The 25,078-nt window shown below is 46.3% G+C and overlaps 1 protein-coding gene across 3 annotated transcripts in view; it reads left to right on the top strand.

Moving 5' to 3' along the window:
- LOC116982592 (cadherin-11-like) overlaps positions 1-25,078 on the top strand; it is a 109,844-nt gene that overhangs the window by 59,673 nt on the left and 25,093 nt on the right. For 2 of the 3 annotated variants that reach the window (XM_033035866.1, XM_033035869.1), the window contains exons 2-7: positions 7,032-7,430; positions 10,044-10,338; positions 14,015-14,134; positions 17,455-17,622; positions 18,850-19,037; positions 22,019-22,275. In XM_033035866.1, coding sequence (XP_032891757.1) covers positions 7,203-7,430; positions 10,044-10,338; positions 14,015-14,134; positions 17,455-17,622; positions 18,850-19,037; positions 22,019-22,275 — 1,256 coding nt within the window. In that variant the 5' untranslated portion in view covers positions 7,032-7,202. Of the gene's footprint in view, positions 1-7,031; positions 7,431-10,043; positions 10,339-14,014; positions 14,135-17,454; positions 17,623-18,849; positions 19,038-22,018; positions 22,276-25,078 lie in introns of those variants that run through there. The other variant, XM_033035867.1, reaches the window with a different exon arrangement.

Raw genomic sequence — 25,078 nt, 5'->3', positions numbered from 1 at the left:
CACACACACATAAATTGTCCCTAGTGTGTAGGGTAGTGCTAGTGTATGGGACGATCACTGGTTGGCGTTGACTCGGTGGGCTGAGAGGGCCTGTTTCCATGCCATAAGTCTAAAGTAAAGTCTAAATCTTGCCCCTGCCACCTTATGTCCTCTGGTTCATGTTCCCCCCCACCCTGGGTAAAAGACACTCATTGGTTCTGAAGGTGACCTGGGGTGACCATTACACAGACCCATCCTCCACAGCATCATCTCCATCAACACTTCCCGCTGCCTGGGGAAAGCAGTCAACATAAAATCTGTGCCTTTAGAAACTTTCACCGCATCAAAGGTACTAGGTAAATACAAGTTGCCGTTGTCTTTGAGGCAGCAAAAAGAATCAAAACTTCTCAACAACGCTCTTCAGAAATCAATGTATTCAAGCTGTGTAGGAAGGAATGTAGATGTTGGTTTACACCAAAGATGGCCTCACAATGCTGGAGTAACTCAGCGGGTCAGGCAGCATTTCTAGAGAAAAAGAATGGCCGACGTTTCGGGTCTGGACCCTCCATCAGACCTGAATGTCTTCAAGCTGTCAGTCGAACTCGAGACCATTCATCGCCACTTAGTTGTTTGCAAGGTTCAAACTTATTTGGAGCCATCAGAAGCCTTTGGAAAGCTGGTTAATATAATTATGTTCAGGAATTTCACAAACCCCATCGAGGATAATGAGAATGATTTATCAACACTCAAAAATTCCAATCACCCACCATCTCATGAAAATGTTTAGTCTGTTTAATATCCAAACATGCACTTGTCCAAGTTCTCCTTTCAAGAAGTCTGATTAACTGTCGGTCATGTTTATATTTTAGGTTCATTTCATCTTACTCTATTGCTGTAATAACAATGTTTCTTCATTCCTACCGTGACCCTTCTCGGGGATTCTATCTTTCCAGCCCCAGAATTCCCAGCCATTTGACTCCCACTGCAATTTTGTGGTTCGTTAAGTTTGTTTTTTTGTGTGTGTCAGACTTGGGCTAGGCCAGATCTCTCTCTCTCCCCCCTTGCACCATTCACCACTCCCAGTTTTCTCCTCTACTGTCTCTGCAGAGTGACTCTTACCAACCACACCGTAGAAAGCACACTGTCGGGTTGGGAACAGCTCTGCCCAAAACCGCAAGAAATTGCAGAGTTGTGGATGTGTAGCCCAGTCCATCACGCAGACCAGACTCACCACCACTGACCCCATTTACACTTCATGCTGCCTCAGGAAAGCAGCCAACATCATCAAATACTTGTCCCACCCCGGTCATCCCTTCTTCTCCCTGCTCCCATCAGGCAGAAGGTACAGAAGCTTGAAAGCGCACACCACTAGACCAAGGAGCAGCTTCTTTCCCTCTGTTATCAGGCTTCTAAACGATCCTTCCATAAGCTGAGGTACTGTCCGATTCACCTCCACCCCACCCCTTTGCTCTATTTATTACTTGAGTTTGACTTGATTATATTTATGTATGGTATATTTGATTTGTTTGGATAGGTTGCAAAGCAAAGCTTTTCACTGTACCTTGGTATACATGATAATAATAAACCAATACCTAAACCTGAGGAACACAAGCCCATGTAGGAACAGTTGAGTGAACTGGGGTATATTCACTATCTTGGTCAATAGAGTCATATAGCAGGGAAACAGGCATTGAGAAATAGGACTAGAATTAGGACTTTCAGCCCATCAAGTCTACTCTGTCATTCAATCATGGCTGATCTATCTCTCCTAACCCCATTCTCCAGCCCTCTCCCCATAAACTCTGACACCCATACTAATTAAGAAACACCCCATTCAGTGTGAAGGAAGGAATTATAGATGTTGGTTTATACTCAAGATAAGCACAAAATGCTGGAGTAACACCACGGGTCAGGCAGCATCTCTGGAGAAAAAGACTAGGGAATATCCACTCCCCCACCTCTCCCCACTTCTGCGTTTAGTCTAAAGAGAGGTTCCGACCCGAAAGGTCAGCTCTTCTATTTCTCCAGAGATGCTGCCTGAAGTGTTGAATTACTCCAGCAGTTTGTGTCTATATGCACTTTCAATTCAGATGGATGACTTACTGCGGCAAATTTGATTAGATCCCATGATGACAGTGGACCCTAGACCTTGTGAGAAAGATTTGCAATCAAACAGCTCTTTGTATTACCATGGGAGGTTTCAATATGCTTTCGAGTCACTGAAATACTTTTGAAATGTAGCCACTGCTCCATTGAAACCACCCGACCACATTCCTCACAGTTAGCTCCCGCGAGCAGCAATGATATACCATCTTAATAAACTGTTCCTTTGAGATGATATAACTTGAGGTGTAGATATTGCCAAAGGTAGTAGAGAAATCTAAAATAAAAATCCAGCAGGTCAGGCAGCAACCGTGGAAAGAGAAACAGAGTTAATGTTTCGTGTTGCGGACCCTTCGTCGGAAACATTATCGCCTTTCAGTATTTGTCTCCACCCGCATCTCCCCATCTGGTAACACTTTACATTTTAAGAGTCATTGAGTAAGGAAGCAGGCCATTCGGTCCAATGCCCATACTGACCAACATGCCCCATCTACACTAGTCCCACCTGCCGCGTTTAAGCTAGTTTCTTGCCACGTGTACCGAGGTACAGTGAAAAGCTTTTTTGCTGCATGCTATCCAGTCAAAGCAAATACATGATACACTCAAGCCATCAACAGTGTATAACATTTAGTGCAAGATATAACATTGCAGTCTGATTAAAGATAGTTCAAAGGTCTCCAATGAGGTAGATGGGAGGTCAGGACCTCATTCTAGCAGGCAAGAGGATGGTTCAGTTGCCTGATTACAGCTTGGGCAAAACTCCCCGAATCTGGACGTGTGCATTTTCAAACTTATGTATTTCTTGCCTGATGGAAGAGGGGAGAAGTGGGAGTGTACAGCTAAGGATAAAAGCTATAACATTTAGTGCAAGATTAAGTCTGATAAATTCCGATTATAGATAGTCCGAGGGTCTCCAATGAGTTAGATAGGAGGTCAGGACCACTCTCTAGTTGGCAATCTTCTTCTTCTTGCGTATGCCATGCACAGCCTAAAGTTGAAGGTCAACTTGTTCTATTTGATCTATTTATTTGTGCACGTCGGGTTGATTGCATTAGTCGAAACAGGGTGGACCACGTGAAGGATGCAATCTCCCACCACAGTTGGTAATAGGGTGGTTCAGTTGACTGATAACAGCTGGGAAGAAACTGTACCTGAATCTGGATGTGTGCACTTTCAAACTTCTATGCTTCTTGCCTGATGGGAGAGGGGAGAGGTGGGAGTGTCTGGGATGAGACTGGTCCTTGATTATGCTGGTGGGCTTGCTCAGGCAGCATGAAGTATAGGAAGGTTGGTTGGGTTGCGTGATGATCTGGGCAATGCCCGACTTTGTGAGGCAGCAGCTCTATCAGCTGCGCCACTGCGCTGCCCCCATGTGTGGATGTGGCGTAGAAGGACGAGAAGCTGAAGCAAAGAAGTGGAAGCCAAATAACTGAATGGAAACAAAGCCGAAACGCCAACTAACCGAATGGGGGGACGCCTAAATGCAAACTAACCGAAAGAGCGGGACGCCTAAAAGCCAACTAACTGAAAGGCTGCGTCGCCTAAAAGCAAACTCACCGAATGGCCGCTCTGCCGAAATGCCAACTATCCGGAAGGCTGCGTCGCCTACAAGCCAACCAACCGAATGGCGCTCAACCGAAAAGTCAAATAACGGACATGACGTCGCCGGCGCTGGCGGGACTTGTCCGCGATTGGTCCAGACCCCCGCGTCCATCACGTCTGACTAAATTTATGCAGAGCGGCTATGGAAGTTGAGAAAACTGGCACTGACAGCGGTCCATGTGAAAGGACAACACCTACCAACAATGCACCTACCACTATGAAACCAGCTGCCGCAAACTCTTCCCACAGGACGGGGTTTTAACTCGGCATTAAAAATCAAAAAAGAGTTACATTGATTTAAAAACAAAAATGTTACATGTATAAATATTTCTTACATTCGGGAACCTGGTTAATTAAGTGGTGGGATTATTTCCCTGTCCTAACTATGCCTTTAGCCGCTGGTCACATCCATTCTATCCCTCCCTCGCAAATGAATAGATGCAAGCAGCATGTAAAGCATCTCTTCCTTGCGCGCAATACATGAAGCCGATGAAATGAGACAACTGTCACACCAAAGATAGACACAAGATGCTGGAGTGTCTCAATGGGACAGGTAGCATCTCTGGAGAGAAGGAATGGGTGACGTTTCGGGTCGAGACCCTTCAGACACAATCTTCAGGTCTGAAGAATGGTCTCGACCCGAAACGTCATGCATTCCTTCTCTCCAGAGATTCTGCCTGTTCCGCTGAATTACTCCAGCTTTTTGTGTCCATCGTCGGCTAAAGCAGTTTACAGATTGGTGTTTTGTGCGTGGGAGCTTGTGTGCGTTAGGCAGGCAACCAGATGGTAATAAATAAAACGTGCTTCTTGTTGTCGGGGGGGGGGGGGGGTAAAATTGTTCGTTGTCATGCACACTTGTCATCGGCCCGCCAGGGAATTTGTGTCACCCCCCATGCATTAAAAGCGATTTACTATGGCTGCCAATGCCCCGAGCCGAGTGTCCCTGGTGGGGGTGAATCACCCCTTGTGGGGGTCGGGGGGAGGGGGGGGGGGAAATATCCCTGGTGTGGTGGTTGAGGTCCGATGGCGGTGCATCGTGGTCAGTGACTCTGAGAGGGACCAACCTCTGCTCCACCCAGCGCTGCCGACACACAACCCATCACAGTGCGGCTGCACGGGTGAGACGAGGCGGAGGGCGGCCGTGGCTGTGGGAGAGTGGAGGCTGTCCCGAGGGATGCGCTCCTTCACAACTTGGTGCTCGGTGCTCGGGTTCAGAGTGTCCAGTCACCTCTGGCTTGTGTTGGAATATGTCCCCCACCCTCCCGTATCCACCGGCCAGTGATGTGATGGACGCGGGGGTCTGGACCAATCACTGACAAGTCCCGCCCTGGCGACCTCATGTCCGTTATTTGCCTTTTCTGTTGAGCGGCCATTCGATTAGTTGGCTTGTAGGCAACGCAGCCTTACGGTTAGTTGGCATTTCGGCAGAGTGGCCATTTGGTGAGTTTGCTTTTAGGCGATGCAACCTTTTGGTTAGTTGGCTTTTAGGCATCCAACCCTTTCGGTTAGTTTGCATTTAGGCGCCCCACCCTTTCGGTTAGTTAGCGTTTCGACTTTGTTTCCATTTGGTTATTTGGCTTCCACTTCTTTGCTTCAGTTTCTCGTCCTTCAACGCCACGTCCGGGTACTGTGCTGCCCCTGTGTCCCCTTTAATATCTGAAGGGGGACAACACAAATGATGCAGAATTGCCCAGACTCTTAGATCCCCACACCCAAGCCTCTTTCAGGTAGAGATCTTCCTCTACAGCTAGGGTTAGCTGCCTTCTCGCCTCAGAAGCAAACTTAGAATTCTGGCACATCAAAAAAAAGAGTAATGTGAAGAATTAAGAGAGAATTATCATTTTCCAACATAATCCATGGAGATTAAACTGAACATTTATCCACAGGCGGCAAGTCCATTGCTTCTGGAAGAAAATTGAATTTTTATTTTTTTTATTAATATCTTCTGAACAGTACATCACATATTAGTCTTGGAGACTGCATTATTTGCATATATTTATAAGTCTGACTCCCTGCAGGACTGTGCCTGCAAAAGAAAAGGTGCAGAGAGGTAGCAAGAGAACAATTGCAACTGCAAAAATCTCACACGGACTTGCGCTGAATGTTGATTCTCTACTGCGTGAAGCGATTTTAGTGCAGAAACAGGCACTTCCTGGCCCACCAAGTCTGCACCAACCACTGTACATTAGCACTATCCTGCACATTAGGAACAATTTCACCAAAGCCAATTGACCTGCAGACCTGTACGTCTTTGGAGTGTGGGACGAGCACCCGGAGAAAACCCACACGGTTACGGCGAGAACGAACAAACTCTATACAGACAGCACCCGTAATCAGGATCAAATCCGGGTCTCTGGCGCTGTAAGGCAGCAACTTTATCGCTGTGCTACTTGGTGGCCTCCTTATACGGTGGATGACCATTTTCAATTAATGGGGCATCTCTTGTTAAAGCAATTAAGAACAAAGTCAATACTATATTACTGTAAAGTTTCATGTTAGCATCGGGATGCTGGAACGTTGAACAGCGAGCGTTGGTGTTGCATAATTCATGAGCAGATATTACAGTTGCAGGTGTGAATGTGAACTGAGTCTAAATGAATAAATATCATTACTGCAACACGCGCCAACTGCGACCTATCTGTAACCTGTGTCCTTTTAATACATTTACCCATCCTGTCCAGACTTGCTGTATAATAGGTGAACGGAAATATAATCACAATGCAGAATACACATGGTGGCTGGCTCAATATCAAAGCCTGACCCACAATTTTCCTCAGAGAATCAGAGCAAGTGAATATACAAAACCAATTTAAATGAATTCATAAAAATAGAATAGAGACAGACAGTTATTTATTTTTAAGTAGTTTTGTTCTTGTCCAATTGTAATTTGGTGATGAATCAATGTTGACCACGCCGTGATGTCTCTGCTTTGTGAGTATTTTGTTTATTTAGTTTTGTTCAGTTTAGAGATACAGTGTGGAAACGGGTCCTTCAGCCCACCAAGCCCACCGATCACGCCACACACTAATTCTATGTCTTACACACTTGGGACAATTAATAGATGCCTATTAACCTACAAACCTTCACGTATTTGGGATGTAGGAGGAAACCAGAGCACCCAGAAAAAATGCACGTGGACATGGGGAGAACGTGCAAGCTCCATACAGACAGCACCCATAGTCAGGGGCGAACCTGGTTCTCTGGCGCTGTAAGGCAGTAGCTCTACCGCTGGTCTGTGTGATGGACTGGGCTACATCCACAACATGTTAAGCAAATCGTAGGGAAGATTGACTGTTGCTCCTTCAGGGTGATCTAACAATCTGATTTCTCTCTTTGTGATCTTGTAGGTTGTAAACTTGCAGCATCGTGACCTGTGGAAGGTAATGAAAGCTCGGAGTGAACAGTGTGGCTGCTCCATGAAGGAGCGTTGACAGTAAATCTCCTGTTGTGTACGGAGCCAGGCAGTTTAGCTGCGATTGTAATCCCTGCATCTGATCCAAGAAAAATACCACTACAGGATGGGGAGAGACTTCTACCTGCATCTACTCCTGGCGTGTTTGAGCATTGCTCAATGGAACAGTTCTGCGCTCGCAAGGAATTCCACCGGCTCGCAGGTATCGTCTCGATCTCGACACGGGATGGGGATCAAAGGACAAGTGCTTCACAGATCCAAGAGAGGTTGGGTGTGGAATCAGTTCTTCGTGATCGAGGAGTACACGGGCCCGGATCCTGTACTGGTGGGCAGGGTAAGTCATAGTCGCTCAGTGCGGTAACAGCTCCTTTGGCCCAACTCGTCCATGCCCATCTACGCCAGGCCCACCCGCCCGTATTTGTCCCAATTCCCTCTGTTGCAGGGGAAGGAATAGTGAGGGCTTAATAATTAGTAAATAGGGATGTGGATTATGCTAATGTGGTGACAGGGAACCGCAGATAGAAGTAGAGGCATCAAATGCAGCAGTGACGACACCCAGGTTTCAGGAACTTCAGCTTGCACGCATCATCGTCATAGAAACATAAAAAATAGGTGCAGGAGGAGGCCATTTTTTCTCTTCGAGCCAACACCGCCATTCATTGTGATCATGGCTGATCATCCACAATCGGCAACCCGTGCCTGCCTTCTCCCCATATCCCTTGATTCTGCTAGCCCCCAGAGCTCTATCTAATGCCCCTGTCCCACTTAGGAAACCTGAACGGAAACCTCTGGAGACTTTGCGCCCCACCCAAGGTTTCCGTGCGGTTCCCGGAGGTTGCAGGTGGTGGCCGGAGGTTGCAGGTAGTGGAAGCAGGTAGGGAGACTGACAAAAACCTCCGGGAACGGCACGGAAACCTTGGGTGGGGCACAAAGTCTCCAGAGGTTTCCGTTCAGGTTTCCTAAGTGGGACAGGAGCATAACGTTGTAACAGGAAATTGGATCTTCTGTCAACAAAGTTAGATTTGTGGGTGATCATTTTATTCTGCAACCATGACCCAGTTTGTCTTTCTGTTACCTCCATTCTGTAATCAAGACCTGGTTTTACTGTTAAACATGTTTCTGTGAGAATGTAAAAGCTGTACTAAAGCCGCGCTCAGGAGGTCAGCTTCGCCCGATCTCCTGGTTCGCACCAGTTTCAATAAATCGGCACCCACTAAATGTAATTAATTAATTAAATCCTGTTACTTCAAGTGGCCTTTCCATTTGCTCCCACACATTTATAGGAAGCCTTAAAAGAAGAGAAGTTCGGGACAAAAGCAGCAGGGATTATGATAGATTAATCTTGCCAGCCCCTGTTGTGTGCTTCGTGAGGGGAAGCAACTTTTCTCCTTTGGCAGGAGACACTCTCTCAGTTAAACATCTGCCGATTTAGAACCGCGCTGAGGTTTGATGATTACTCTACATGTAGGAACCAGAAGAGAATCCAACAACAAACATTTAACTGCAGAATAATGTAATAAAAAGCAACTGTAGATGCTGGTTTATGCCAAAGATAGATGCAAAATGCTGGAGTAACTCAGTGGGTCAGCATCATCTCTGAAGAAAATGGATAGGTAATGGTTCAGGTTGGGACCTTGCTCTTTTATCCAATCAACCCCCCCTCGCCCTCTTCCCTCCCCCCAACCCCACTTGTATCAACTAGATAGGGCGCTTAAAGATAGTGGAGTCAGGGGATATGGGGAGAAGGCAGGAATGGAGTATTGATTGTGGATGATCAGCCATGATCACATTGAATGGTGGTGCTGGCTCGAAGGGCTGAATGGCCTACTCCTGCACCTATTGTCTATCACTTGCCACTTGCCCCACCTCTCCCAGTTTCCCCCAACCCTCCGCAAACAGTTTTAAGAAGGGTCCCACCCGAAACATCACCTATCCATGTTCTCCCAAGATGCTGCCTGACCCGCTGAGTTACTCCAGCACTCTGTACCTATTTTTGATGGTTAACAAGCATCTCCTGTTCCTTGTTTCCCAGTTAATCCCAACTTCTACATTCAATACCCTAATTGATGAATGCCAATATACCAAAAGCCTCTGGACCACCCAATCTACCTGAGACACAACTTTGATAGAACATAGAACAGTACAGCACATGAACATTTAACATGCCAAGTTACATCTGCCAGTAAATGATCCATATCCTTCCAGCACTTCCATGTACCTCTCTGAAAGCCTCGTAAACACCACTATTGTATCTGCCTCCACCATCACCACCACCCCTGGCAATGTATTCCAGGACCCACCACTCCTTGTGTAAAATAACTTGCTCCGCACACCTCCATTAAACTCCCCCCTCCCCTCACCTAATAGGTATGCCTTCTAGTGTTGGACATTTCCACCCTAGTTGAAAGGTTCTGTGTCGACCACATCTATGCCTCTCATGATTTTATATCTCAATCTCTGACATTCTAGAGAAAACATCCCAAGTTTATCTAACCTCTCCCTGCATCTGAATCCAGGCAATCCAAGCCTCCTCTGCACCCTCTCCAAAGCCTCCAGGTCCTTCCTGTAATAGGCCAACCAGAACTGCACGTTGTACTCCAAATGCAGCCTCATTAAAGTCTCTAAAGATGCATCATGACTTCCTAACTCATTTACAAAATGCTCCTAGCAATGAAGGCAAGGGTACCTTCTTTACCACCCTTTCTGCTTGTGCTGCCACCTTCAGTGAGCTATAAACATGGACTCTGAAATCCTTCTGCACATTAATGCTGTTAAAGATTTTGCCTTTAACTGCATACTCTCTCCTTACATTCAACCTCCCAAAGTGCAACACCTCCCATTTTCATGGAACTATGTTCAGGGAACTCCACGATCCCTATGCTCTACAGCACCTCCCATGGCCCTGCTATTCACTGTGATATATAACATGCCTCCTTTGCTGTTGCAGCTTCACACTGACCTGGACAGTGGAGGAGGGAAGATCAGGTACATCCTCTCGGGCGAAGGGGCAGGCACCATCTTCGTCATCGATGAGAAAACAGGAAACATCCATGCCACCAAGACGTTGGACCGGGAAGAGCGAGCTCAGTACACTCTGATGGCCCAGGCTGTTGACCGGATAACCAACAAACCCCTGGAAGCCCCGTCGCAGTTCATCGTTAAAGTCCAGGACATTAATGACAACCCTCCCGTGTTCTTGAACGGACCTCATCATGCAACTGTCCCGGAGATGTCTAATGTGGGTGAGTGCCCTTACTGTTCATCCATCTTCCCGACTCCAACTTATGTTGACTCTTAATTGAAAGGTCCAGTTCTTCATGAGTTCTCCATGAGTTCACAAGTACAACATCGGGGGCTAGGCAGCATGGATGGAACAGGGCTGTCGACGTTTCGAATCCTGCCTCACGGCCCCAGAGACCCAGGTTCGATCCAGACCACGGGGGTTATCTGTGTTTGCAGTTTGCGCTGAAGGTAAACACAAAAAGCTGGAGTAACTCAGCGGGTCAGACAGCATCTCTGGAGAAAAGGAATACCTTCTCCCTGTGACCGCATGGGTTTTCTCCGGGTGCTCCAGTTTCCTCCCACATTCGAAAGACGTACAGGTTTGTAGGTTAATTGGCTTCTGTCAAAAATTGTCCCTAGTATGTGAGATAGAACTAGTGTATGGGGTGATTGCTGAGTGACACAGACTCTGTGGGCCAAATGTATTGTTTCCACGCTGTATCTCCAAACCTAATATTGAAGTTAGTTAATATTGAGCTCCCGCATTTGTTTCAGAAAGCAAAAGAAAAATCTCCGGTTATTGAAAATCTGATATAAAAGTAGAAAATTCTGGAAATGCTCAGCAGGTGAAGTGGGGAGGTGAACAGCTCAGGTCATTTAAAAAAAATTGTATCACACCAAGAAAATTTGTAGATAAAGTAATGAGCAGAGAGAGAAGAATTGATGGTGTGAGGAATTTGTTTTGGCATTGGGTATTGGTTCAGTCTTGTCATGTGGACTGAGATACAGTGATAAATGTTTAGTGTGAAACCCAGGTGAATCATCCTTACGTGAATACAATCACATGAAGGAGCATCTGTGTAAAGCAGGAGAGGTTGAAGGATAAAGGGGGCTGATTGAGCTGGAAGAGACAAGAGTGCCCTCACTGTTCTTCCAATTTCCCTACTCTCAATTCACATTGATACTTCATTGAAAAATCCTGTTCTCCATGAGTTCACAAAAAAATATCAAATACTCATAGTTTGCTCCAAATGCTCCAGGGCGGCACAGTCGCGCAGCGGTAGAGTCGTCGCTTTACGGTGCCAGAGACCCGGGTTTAATCTTGACTACCGGTGCTGTCTGTGTGGAGTTTGTACGTTCTCCCTGTGACCACTTGGGTGCTCTGGTTTCTTTCCACACCCCAAAGTCATACAGGTGTGTAGGTTAATTGGCTTCTGTAAATTGCCACTGGTGTGTAGGATGCGAAAATGGGACAACATAGTACTAGTGTGAACGGGTGATCGATGGTCTGAGTGGACTTGGTGGGCTGAAGGACCTGTTGCCATGCTGTATAACTAAACTAAACAGGATGCTTCCAACATAGGACAGGAACAGGACATTCGGCCCACTTTGTCTGTGCTGACTATGATGCCAATCTGAACTAATCCCATTTGCCAGCACTTGTCTGTCCCTCCACTCGCTGTCTGTTCAGGTGCCTGTGTAACTGCCCCCTACATATTGCCATATTCGTTTTCATCACTTCCCCTGGCAGTGTGTTCCAATATTTTCTATCAGCATTTCAGATTTTTGGTATAATTTGTTTTTGTTTTTTTGTTTTTTTTCCATAACCATTACTCAGTGGGTGGTAGATTATAACAGATATCTGAAATAGAGAGGCAGATGGGTCAAAGGCGGGCAGGAGGGACTATTTCGGGACGACAGATGGCGCAAGGGGCTAAGTGTTCGGCTGGCAACCGGAAGGTAGCTGGTTCGAATCCCGCTTGGAGTGCATACTGTCGTTGTGTCCTTGGGCAAGACACTTCACCCACCTTTGCCTGTGTGTGAATGTGTGTGAATGTGTGTGAGTGATTGGTGGTGGTCGGAGGGGCCGTAGGCGCAGATTGGCAGCCACGCTTCCGTCAGTCTGCCCCAGGGCAGCTGTGGCTACAGAAGTAGCTCACCACCACCAAGTATGACTGAGGAGTGAATGAATAATGCGATGTAAAGCGCCTTGAGTATTAGAAAGGCGCTATATAAATCCCATCCATTATTATTATTATTATTGCTCTACCTTCGAGTTAAACCGGCATCTGCAGTTCTTTCCCACACATTTTGGCCGCTTCACTGCGAAATCTCAAAGCATGTCTACTTTGAAGAAGTTCTCCTCCTCTCCAACGAGAGTTCAGCAACATCCTCTCTCACTGCCCTCCGACTACATTCTATCTCTGTACCGCCCACTCCCCTGACTTCCGTCTGAAAAAGGGTCTCAACCCGAAACATCACCAATTCCTTCTCTCCAGAGATGCTGCCTGTCCCGTTGAGATACTCCAGCATTTTGTGTCTACCTTTGATTTAAACCAGCATCTGCAGTTCTTTCCTGCAAAGTGTAGATAAATTGCAAGTAACCCCAGCCTTTACCCAGTCTGAAGAAGGGTTTCGGCCCGAAACGTCGCCTATTTCCTTCGCTCCATAGATGCTGCTGCACCCGCTGAGTTTCTCCAGCACTTTTGTGTACCTTTACTGAGCTCTGTTGCTTCTCCAACTAGAATCATAGAGTCATACGGCATGGAAACAGGCTCTTCGCCCCAACTTGCCCACATTGACCAAGATGTCCCATCGATACTAGTCCCTCCTGCCTGCGTTTGGCCCATATCCCTCTAAATCTTTCCTCAATGCCTTTAAAATGCTGTTATTGTACCTAGCTCAACTACCTCCTGTGGCAGTTGGTTCCATATACCCACCACCCTCTGTGTGAAAAGGCTGCCCATCAAGTTCCCATTAAATCTTTCCCCCTCACCTTAAACAAATGTATTTTGGTTCTTGTTCCCGTAATCTTGGTAATGAGAGCATGAGAGGGATAGATAGATAAGATCACCCCTCATCCTTCTGTGCTCCAAGTCCTAGCCATCCCAATCTCTCCCTGTGGCTCAGGCCCTCGAATCCTGACTATATGCTCGTAAATATTTAGGCTTTAGACTTTAGAAATACAGAGTGGAAACAGGCCCTTCAGCCCATCGAGTTTGTGCTGACCAGCGATTCCTACACTAGGGGCAATTTACTATTTTTACAAAAGCCAATTAACCAACAAACATGTACGTCTTTGGAGTGTCAGAGTAAACCGGAGCAACTGGAGAAAACCCACGCAGTCACAGGGGGAACGTGCAAACTCTGTACAGACAGTAGCCGTAGTCAGGATCGCACTCGGGTCTCTGGCGCTGTCAAGCACCAGCTCTACTGCTGCACCACCGTGCCGCCATTTAAAAAAAATTAAATCTCTCTTTTTCACTCTTCTATTCCCAAGCACTGGTGTCGGTTTAAGTTCGAAACTCAGTGTCATAACCAAAACTCCGCACCAAAGTAGAATCATTGTCGGCCAAACTCTGTCCTCAGTTAACCTTTAGGTCGCAGTGGCGCCTCTCTGCACTCTTTCCTGCTTAAGACTACTGATATCATTGTGGTTAATCTTTTCTGTGGGTGCTCCAGTGCTTTTACATGTTACTTTTGTTAAGCGCAGCCAAACTTGCGAGTGGTGTGCATTCCGAAACCTTTCATAACAGAATCTCTTATCTTGCAGCGAAGACAGGTGGAGGTGCAGGGGTTTGACAGCATGATGGATGGCGATGCTCAGTCCTGGGTTGTGCCGCTTCTTCACGCGCTGGCTCCATTCATCACTCCCTCACTCGCGCTGACAATGTGATCATCTCCTCTCCTCTTCAGGTACGTCTGTGATTCAAGTCACGGCCACCGATGCAGATGATCCATCGTATGGGAACAGTGCCAGGCTGGTCTACAGCATACTCGAGGGTCAGCCGTACTTCTCTGTCGAACCTCAGACAGGTAGGAATGCCAGCCCCTCTAAACAAGATGACATACACAATTCAATGATATTTTATTGTGACAGTGAAATGTTCTTGGTTTAGCATAAACTACACAAAGCGTCGCCACGTTACTTGCACTGACAACGTTACAAAAGCACTCAATTGAGTCATCTTTGTCCCTCCCTGTCCTCGAACCCCTCCCCTTGCTGGGTCCATCTTTGCTCTCAGCGGCTCCCCTGCCGCGCCCTTCTTTATTCTCCGTCAAGACCACCTCTCCTTGGCCTGCCCGCCTGCCTGCCTCAAACACCAACATCCCAGGACAGCGGCATGTTGCGCGTCTCAGTGAGTTGATGTTAATTTGGTTTTGTTCATTGTCACGTGAACCGAGCTACAGTGAAAAGCTTTTGTTTCACGCTAACCAGTCAGTGGAAAGACTATATGTGATTACAATCGAGCTGTCTACAGTGTGCAGATATAGGATAAATTGAATAACGTTTAGGGCATGGTAAAGTCCAGTAAAGTACGATTAAAGGTAGTCCGAGAGTCTGCAATGAGGTAGATAGTAGCTCAGGACCGCTCTCTGGTTGTTGATAGGATGGTTCAGTTGCTTGATAACAGCTGGGAAGAAACTGCCCCTGAATCTGGAGGTGTTACTGAAGGAAGATTGTTATGTCCCAGTTATATAGAAACTGAAGGGTGGCACAGTGCACAGCTGCTAGAGCTGCTGCCTCACAGCACTGGAGACCTGGGCTTGATCCTGACCTTGGGTACTATCTGCGTGACCACGTGGGTTTCCTTCGGGTGCTCCAGTTTCCTCCCACACTCCAAAGAGGTACAGATTTGTAGGTTAATTGGCATTTGTAAAAATTGTCCCTAGAATTGTCCCTAGTGTGTAGATGTACGGGGTGATCGCTGGTTGGTGTGGACTCGGTGGGACGAATGGCTTGTTTCCGCACTGTATCTCTAAAGTCTAAAGTAGAGGATGTGAAAATGGGATAACATAGAACGTGTGAGCGAGTGATCGATGGTCGACGTGGACTCAGTGCTGATAAATGGGATTATTCATATGTACATGATGGTCAACAAAGAGGTCGTGGGCCGAGTGGCCTGTTACTGTGCTTTGTCACTCATAAAACCATGATCATATTGAATGACGGTGCAGGCTCGAAGGGCCGAATGGCCTACTCCTGCACCTATTTTCTATGTTTCTATGTTTCTATAACTCTCACCCACAATTCTTCTGTCAACCACTGACCCTAGGGGCAATTTGGTTGGTGCAGACAGTCTGAATTACATTTGACAATCCGAGTTCCACACCCACCATTTGAGCAAAGTTGCCAGAAAGATGGGAATGCACCTATTTTAAAAATATATGATTGAAGTACAAGGTTTAGGGGGCAGCACAGTGGCACGGTGACAGAGTTCCTGTCTTACAGCACCAGAGACCCAGGTTCGATCCTGACTACCGGTGCTGTCTGACTTTGCACTTTCTCCCTGTGACTGCATCGGTTTTCTCCGGGTGCTCCGGTTTCCTCGCACTCTCCTAAGATTCGCAGGTTTGTAGGTAAATTGGCTTCTGCCAGTGTACGGGTGATTGCTGGTCATCGTGGACTCGGTGGAATGAAGGGCCTGTTGTATCCCTAAACTGAACTATGCTAAATAAAAGACGTACAGGTTTGTAAGTAAGTTGGCATCTGTAAATTGCCCCTAGAGTGTAGACGAGTGCATGTGTATGGGGTGATCACTAGTTGGTGCGGACTCAGTAGGCTAAACCTTATATATTGCTCTGTGTTTCACTCACAATTTTTCCTGATCTTCGGCGCCTTTCACCCATTTCCCACTGTGCCCTCACAACTTTCCCCTCCCTTATTCCTGAATTCTCCTCTCTCCTTTCCCCATTCCCACACTAAACTCCCACATTTCTCCTCTTCCCATTCCGTTCTTCAAAACAAAATAGTTTTGGACCGAAAAAGGAAATTCCTGCAGAGAACATTCTTGATGTCTGCTAATTGAGTTTATTTTGGAACACCAAGCACGGCTTGTGGACATGTTTCTGTCTGACTTTTAGATCCATTAAGTAAAATGCAGCTTCAAATTACTTGAAACTGGTTATGGAACAAATGTAAAGCAATTTTTAAATTTTTTTATAAACAACATTACATTAAGTCTATCCTCCATGGAGCTGCAGAGCGATCTCTCAGTTACATAATTCATTCAGATGTGGGGAAAGGGACTAATTTTCTTTTCAGCTCTGGCTCTGGAAAGTATACTTTTTTATGTTTTTGTCTAGACTCATCAGAAAGTCGATCTCCAGGGATCAGTCGTATTTCGGTGAAATGAGATGGAAAGAAAGATTTGAAAGGAAGGATAGCTTCCATATCAGTAGAGTCACTCGATGCCTTATGGCTTCTCAATGCCCCAATACATTTCACATGCAGTGAAGCACTTCTCCAAGGCTCTTTAAAGTGCACAGGCTCTTGGGGCTGAATAGCCTGTTCCAAGCATTAGCAAAACCCAGAAGAATGATTACTCCACTCTGCCAAGGATAAAAAAAATTGACACTACAATGATTGGCAGTGTTAATGTTCTATTTCCTCACCAGTGCCCCCAGAGTTAATAGACTCTTAGAATCACAGAACATAGAAACGGGCCCTTCAGCCCAACTCCTTCATGCTATGTATATGGATACAGGGGCAAAGTTTAAAGGAGACTAGACCAAGGGGGACCTGTCGGGTCCCATCCCCTCAACGCGCGGTTGTGGGGGGGGGGGGCAGGTTGGGGGGGAGGGGTTAGGGGGCGAGGGCAGCATGCGGCGTCACACACACACTAACCACCACACACACACACACTAACTACCCCCCTTGATATTATACTAATATTATTCTACCCGCCTTGATATTATACTAATATTATTCATATGCTCCTTTTACCCCATATCTGCCCTATCCACTGACGCTTTTAGATAGGTTTGTAGGTTCATTGGCTTCTGCAAATTGTCCCAAGAGTGTAGGATAGAACTAGTGTTTGGTTGTTGGTCAGCATTGACTCGATCGGCCGAAAGCCTGTTTCCATGCTCTGTCACTAAACTAAACTAAACCAAAGCAAATTAATTTGGTTGTTGCAAATTGCCACTAGTGTGTCGGTGGGTGTTAGTATGTGGGGGGATTGAAAACTGGGGAATAAATGTTGGATCAGTGTTAATGGGTGGTTGATGGTTGGTGTGGATTTGATGTGGGCTGAAGGGCTCTGCGCTGTATCTTTCTTTGACACCATGACTCCATCATTTTCGATGGAGAAGCACAAGAAGTTGGAGTCATTTTTCCTCTCATCTCTCCTCAGGCATCATAAGGACTGCTCTTCCAAACATGGACCGAGAGGCTCGAGAGGAATATCTGGTGGTTATCCAGGCAAAGGATATGGGAGGGCACATGGGCGGACTCTCTGGGACAACAAAAGTGACAATCACCCTCACCGACGTCAATGACAATCCTCCAAAGTTCCCTCAAAGTAAGGAAGCCTTTTGATATCTTCACAGCACTACACTGTATTAAATGTTATGGAACAACGATTCAAAGGGAATTAATTAAGATGAAAGATTTAAGAGGAACCTGAGGGGTAACTTCTTCACTCAGAGGGTGGTGGGTATATGGAATGAGCTGCCAGAGGAGATAGTTGGAGACAGGTACAGTAGCAACATTTAAGGGACATTTGGACAGGCACATGGATAGGAAAGGGAAGAAATGCAGGAAATGGAACTAACATACATGAGCATCTTGGTCGGCATGGATGAATTAGGTTGAAGGGCCTTTTTCCTTGTTGTACAACTCTATAACAAAAATGAATAGACACAGAAGAGCCTAGCAAATGCTCAGATATTTTGTATCCTGTTTTAGATTGTCGTATAGGGATGTGATTGGCTGAGCTGGGTTATGGTTTGGATTGGCTGGTGTTAGATTGGTCGTGATGGGGTTGAGCTTGAATTGGACGTTGTCAGATTGTCAAAGTGCGGCACAGTGGAGCAGCGGGTAGAGCTGCTGCCTTACAGCGCCAGAGACCGGGATTCGATCCTGACTAGGGGTGCACAGTTAATATGTTTTCCCTGTGACCGTGTGGGTTTTCTCCAGGTGCTCTGGTTTCCTCCAAAGCTGTACAGGTTTGTCGGTTATTTGGCATCTTTAAATTGTTTCTAGTGTATGGGTGATTGCTGAACGGCGAAGATTCAGCGGGCCGAAGGGCCAGTTCTGCACAGTTTCTCTAAAGTCCAAAGATTGGTTTCTCCACACAGACAGCACCCAAGGTCGGGATCGAATCCTGCTCTCTGGCGCTGTAAGGCAGATACTTGAAAGTGCAGCTTCTTCCTCTCGGTTATCAGGCTCCTGAACAGAATTCCTCCCACAAGCTAGGATACTCTCCAATTCACCTCAAACCCCATTGCGGATATTGGACTTTGCCTATGGAACAATGCTGAGAACTATATTCTGAACACTGTACCTTCCCCTACTATACTTAAGTTTGACTTGATTGTATTTATGTATAGTATTATCTGATTTGTTTGGATAGCATGCAAAATTAGGCTTTTTACTGTACTTCGGTACATGTGACAATAATAAATATAAACCTAAGCCTCTACCATTTTATTTAACGGTAGAACAAACCGGATGGACTAGGGAAACAATGGTTCCTGTTTTCAACGTTGTATTCTAATGGCAATACTTGCCACTCTTGTCCTTGCAGGTGTGTACCAGATGTCGCTGTCGGAGGCTGCCAAGGTGGGGACGGTGGTGGGACAGCTCAAGGCTAGAGACCCGGACGTCGGGGAAAACGGCATGGTCACCTACAGCATTATCGACGGGGACGGAAAAGATCTCTTCGAGATCACAACCGACTCGCAGTCTCAAGAGGGAATTGTCAAGCTGAAAAAGGTACGGAGCCAATGCTGTGGAAGCAGTGGTAGGAACTGGGACTCCTCAGGATAGTCAGGATATGTTCTACTCCCTTCAAGGCTGGGTGACTTATATGCCAGGACTCACCTCTCAGCCTCACACAAACAAAGCCACCAGGACAATTTAAAAAGACACATTTGTTTCATTGCTCTGGAATAATTTTGTCGATGGCTTGGATCGCAAGCTGCTGGAGAAAGGGTTTTGGAAGCAAGTTACTTCACCGTAGATACTTTTAGACTTTTGTTTTTAAACTTTTAGAGTTACATCACGGAAACAGGTCCTTTGGCTCGCCATGTTGGGCGGCACGATGATGCAGCGGTGGAATTGCTGCCTTACAGCGCCAGAGATCCTCACTACGGATGCTGTCTGTGTGGAGTTTGTATGTTCTCCTTGAGACTACATGGGTTTTCTCTGGGCATTCCGGTTTCCTCTCACATTCTAAAGACATGCAGGCTTGTAGGTTAATTGGCTTCTGTAAAATTGTAAATTGTCCCTAGTGTGTGCAGGATAGTGCTAGTTTATGGGGTGATCACTGGTTGGCTTGGATTCAGTGGCTGAAGGGCCTGCTTCCACACTGTATCTCTAAAGATATCACTGTATCACAAACAAGAGTGCGTGCCAACCAATGATCACCCTGTAGTGGTGGCCCGTCGCAATCTCATGTCTTGTGGGATCGAGTGCAGCTCACAAGTCCGATGCGCCAGCCACACACGTGGAAGCAGTGAGGCACATGGAGGCTGTTGTGGGAGGATTTAGGGTTGCAACCTTCTTCCTGTCTCTGGCACTAACGAGTCGGCTTCGGCAATTAACTTCAAAACTGCTGACTGCATTCCCAGTGGTTGTCAGCCAGCCAGTCCTGTCACTGGCACAGATTTCTGGTTCTTTTGGGGCTCGGCCTGCCTGCTGGAGGTGGTCTGTGATGCAGCCTTTGAACAGTTTCTTTGGGCGACCTTGTATACTACACTATTCTACACACTAGGGATAATTAACCTACACACCGGTTCGTCTTTGGAGTGTGGGAGGAAACCGGAGCACCGGGAGAAAACCCACACGGTCACAGAGAGAATGTACAGACAGCACCCCTAGTCAGGATCGAACCCAGGTGTCTTGCGCTGTCAGGTAACAGCTTTACCGCTGCGCCACTGTGCCGCCCCAGGTCCCCACTAAATATCTTACCCTTTGCTCTAAATCTATACCCTCCATTTTTATCTCTCTCTGATATGCAAACTTGCTTGAGAAACTTGGGTCATCCAGACCTGATGGATAGGCTTGGGCTGTAAGGTATTATCTCTCATAGTTGTGCAGCTAATCCTCTGCCAAGTCTATTTAATCAGCTGGAACAAGTTTAACACAGCGCCTGACCTTGGAAAATGATGTCTGGGCCCCAAACGCAGTGCCATCCATTATTCAGTGCCTCACATCATCATCCTAATTAGGCCTGTCAGTCGCTATGTAAAATTCATGCTAATCTTACCATCTGCTTTTTTTTAAACTTTCCTGATTAGTCATGATAGCTACCAGACTAATTTCACAGGTTCTCCTCCGTTTCATTTTTGTTTAACCGCCTTCTCTTTGGGACCAATCAGAATTATAAATAATTGAAACAGTATAGAAAATGGCCACTCAGCCCAACGGGGTTGTGCTAGCATCTGTGCGGCACACAGGCCTGCTTTCCACCCCTCCTTCTACAATCCACCGTTCCTTCTCCCAATTACAACCCACCTTGGCCCACCCATCCATCAGCCCAACTTGTCCATGCCAAACAAGACGGCCTATCTAAGTTTAGTTTAGCTTAGTTGAGCGATACAGCATGGAAACAGGCCCACCGGTCCACACCGACCAGCGATCCCCGCACACTAACACTATCCTACACACACTGGGGATAATTTACATTTATACCAAGCCAATTAACCTGCAAGTCTGCACTTCTTGAGTGTGGGAGGAAACTGAAGATCTGGGAGAAAACCTACACAGGTCACAGGGAGAACGTGCAAACTCCGTACAGACAAGCGCCCATAGTCAGGATCGAACCCAGATCTTTGGCGATGTAAGCTCCACTGCTATGCCACCGTGCCGCCATAGTCCCATAGTTCCATGCTAGTCCCATTTACCTGCATTTGGCTCATGTTACATAGAAACATAGAAAATAGGTGCAGGAGTAGGCTATTCGGTCCTTCGAGCCTGCACCGCCATTCAATATGATCATGGCTGATCATCCAACTCAGTATCCCGTACCTGCCTTCTCTCCATACGCCCTGATCCCTCTAGCCACAAGGGCCACATCTAACTCCCTCTTAAATATAGCCAATGAACTGGCCTCAACTACCTTCTGTGGCAGAGAGTTCCAGAGATTCACCACTCTCTGCGTAAATTTTTTTTTTCTCATCTCGGTTCTAAAGGATTTCCCCTCTATCCTTAAGCTGTGACCCCTTGTCCTGGACTTCCCCAACATCGGGAACAATCTTCCTGCATCTAGTCTGTCCAATCCCTTAAGAATTTTGTACGTTTCTATAAGATCACCCCTCAATCTCCTAAATTCTAGCGAGTACAAAATCCTCTACATATTCCTCTAAACCTTTCCTTTCCTACTCTTATACCTGTACAAGTGTATTTTTAATATGTTCGTTCCATATACACACCACCCTCTACCGCTGTACCACTGTGCTGAATGGGCGTGTCATTTTATGCATGCGTTTGAAAGGCAATCAGCTCTGCACAGCCCTGGCAGTAGACTAATTCAGAAGGTTGTGCGGCAGAGATGCTGAGGGAAGTGGTGTTGCTTGACTTGGTTCTCCAGCTCATTTGATGTACCGCAGGATATATTTCATCTCAAGTCACTTTGTTGGAAGATGTATTAGCAGCTATCATGGTGTTGCTCCCACACCCTCCCATCCATCAGTGTTGCCTTGAGATCAGCCCTTCCCCATTGTCAAATGATCCATCTCTGTCTCTTGCTTCAGCTGGGCATGGATTACGAAACCAAGAAGTCCTATTCTCTGAAGGTGGAGGCAGCCAATGTGTTCTTCGACACGCGCTTCGTCAGCAGGGGCCCGTTCAAGGACACCACCACCGTCAAGATCTCGGTGGAGGATGCGGATGAACCTCCCATTTTCTCCCAGTCCGTCTACTTCATGAAGGTCAACGAGAGTGCCCCGGCCGGCACCCCAGTGGGGCAGGTGCACGCCATGGATCACGATCTGGGGCGAAGCCCCATCAGGTAAAGAGACATTCCTATCTATAAGCTTCAGCCGCAAGCAATGTAGAAGAGATTGGGCCCAGAACACGGTGCCAGGGGTAGTATTGGTGATAGATGCAACAGTGACATTTAAGAAGTTATTTGATGGACACATGGTTATGCAGGAAATGGAGGAATATGGATCATGTACAGGTAGAGAGATCAGTTTAATTTGGTATCAAGTTTGGCAAAATCATTTGGGTCGAAGTCAAAATCATTTGGTTCCTGTGCTGCATTGTTCTATGTGTAAGAAAGAACTAGATGCCAGTAAAATCGAAGGTAGACACGAAATGCTGGAGTAACTCAGTGGGTAAGGCAGCATCTATGGAGGGAAGGAATGGGTGATGTTTCGTTCTATGTTCTGGTTAGGTTCTTGATTAGGGAGGGTGTTTGAGATCACGGGGCGTAAGCACGAGAATGGGATTGAGAGGGAAAAATAGATCAACCGTAACTGAATGGCGGAGTATGGGCCAAATGGCATAATTTTGCTCTTGTGTATAATGGTTTTCTTGTGCGGCACCTCATATTCCACTATGTAGCTCACAACCCAAGGGTATGAACATCAGATTCTCCTAACCTCTAACTAACAACCTTTCCCCCCCTCCCCAATCACTGGCACTGTACAGCTATGGCAATAGTTTTGTAGTTATACAGCATGGAAGCATGTCTTTCCATCCAACTGGTCCACGCTGGCCAAGATGCTCTTCCCATTTATCTTCATTTGGCCCACATCCATGCAAACCTCCCTTGTTCGTGTACTTGTCCAAATTATTTTTAACAGTTGTAATTGTACCCGCCTCCACCATTTTCTTTGCAGCTTGTTCCACATACCCACCATAATTGGGCAAGTATGTGGATCGGATAGGTTTAGATGTCAATTCACCAATCTAACACCCCCTCACCCCTATCCACCTATCACCTGCCAGGCTTTGCCTGCCCCCACCTCTCTTTTCCAGCTTACTCCCGTCCAATCCACAAGTCTGCAGAAGGGTCCCGATCCGACTTGTCACCTGTTGTCTATTCCCTCTTCAGATGCCGTCTGACCCACTGTTCTTCCAGCACTTTGTGTTTTGCTCAAGAACCCAGCATCTGCAGTTCCTTGTTGCCTCTTATTTAGTACCTTCTTCAGATGCCTCTACATCTATCTTGCCAGAAAACAATACTTAACGTAATTTCTGCCACAACTTGTATTTATCTGGTACCAACATGGTCATGGAGTCATAAAGTCATACAGCGTGGAAACAGGCCCTTCGGCCCAACTTGTCCACACCGACCAACATGTCCCATCTGCCTGTGTTTGGCCCATATCCCTCTAAACCTGTCCTATCCATGTACCTGTCTAATTGTTTCTTAAACTTTGCAATTGTACTTGCCTCAACTACCTCATCATTCCACACACACTACCTTTTGTGTGAAAAAGTTACCCCCTCAGATTCCTATTAAATCTTTTCCCCTTCACTTTAAACCTATGTCCTCCAGTTCTCGATTCCCTCTGGGCAAGAGAATCTATGTGTCTATCCGATCTATTCCTCTCGTGGTTTTACACACCTCATCCTCCAAGGAATGGAGTGCCAGCCTGCTCAACCTTTCCCTATAGCTCAGACCCTCCAGAACTGGCAACATCCCTGTAAATCTTCAATGCACCCGTTCCAACTTGACAACATCTTTCCTATAACATGGTGTCCATAACTGAATGCGGCCTCGCCAACATCTTATAGAACTGCAACATGACCTCCCAACTTCTATACATCTTACTAAAATGTTCCAAAGTATTTGGCAGAATGGTTTCCAAACAAAATGTGACTCCAGCTCACAGATAGAAACGTAGAGACAGATGGCCAAAAGCTTTGACAAAACGTGGATTAAAGAGAGGGGGCGGTATAATAAGATTTGTTAATTTAAATTTGGGTTAATCACAGATGGTGGATTGACAAAGCAATTAATTTTTAAGAAATAAAAACAAAATTCTGGAAATACTCTGCAGGTCAGGAAACATCTGTGGAGTGGGAAGCAGAGTTTAAGCTTCATGTCAAGGCAGAAACTTCGCAAAAATCTGTCTAGCTTCTTGACTGTGTTTCTCTGTCTATCTCTCAGAGACACGGTCTATCTCTGTCTCTGTACCCGTCCTGTTCTCTGTCGTGTAGGAAAGAACTGCAAATGCTGGTTTAAATCAAAGGTAGACTGTTTCCGTGCTGTAATTGTTATATGGTTATATGGTTATAGACACAAAATGCTGGAGTAACTCAGCGAGGCAGGCAGCATGCTGTCTCTCTCTAATCTTGCAAATCTTAATTTTAATTTAAAACTTAATTTTGCAAACTTGGCATTCTATCTGGACTCTCTGACTCCATATCTCTCTCTTTAATCGGCACGAGGGGCAACTTTTTTCACACGCAAGGTGGTGGGTTTATAGAATGAGCTGCCAGAGGAGGCAGTTGAGGCAGGTACTATTACAACATTTAAATGGCATTTGGACCATATATGGATAGGAAAGGTTTCAAGGTGATGGGCCAAAGTGGGCAGGGAGGTTTAGCATTGATGGAGCATCTTGGTTGGCATGGGTAAGTTGGGGCAAAGAGTCTGTTCCTGTGCTGTATGTCGCTCTGTCTGTCTCTGTCTGTGTGTCTGTCTCTTTATCTGTGTCTCTCTCTATCTATGTCTCTTTATCTGTGTCTCTCTCTATCTTTCTCTGTCTCTGTCTCTCTCTGTATCTCTGTTTGTGTCTCTGTCTTTCTCTCTTGTTTCTCTCCCTCTCCACAGTACTGCCTGACTTGCTGATTACAGC

Source organism: Amblyraja radiata, chromosome 17 (genome assembly GCF_010909765.2).
Source record: "Amblyraja radiata isolate CabotCenter1 chromosome 17, sAmbRad1.1.pri, whole genome shotgun sequence".
NCBI lineage: Eukaryota > Metazoa > Chordata > Chondrichthyes > Rajiformes > Rajidae > Amblyraja > Amblyraja radiata.
This window is presented reverse-complemented; position numbering and strand designations above follow the sequence as displayed.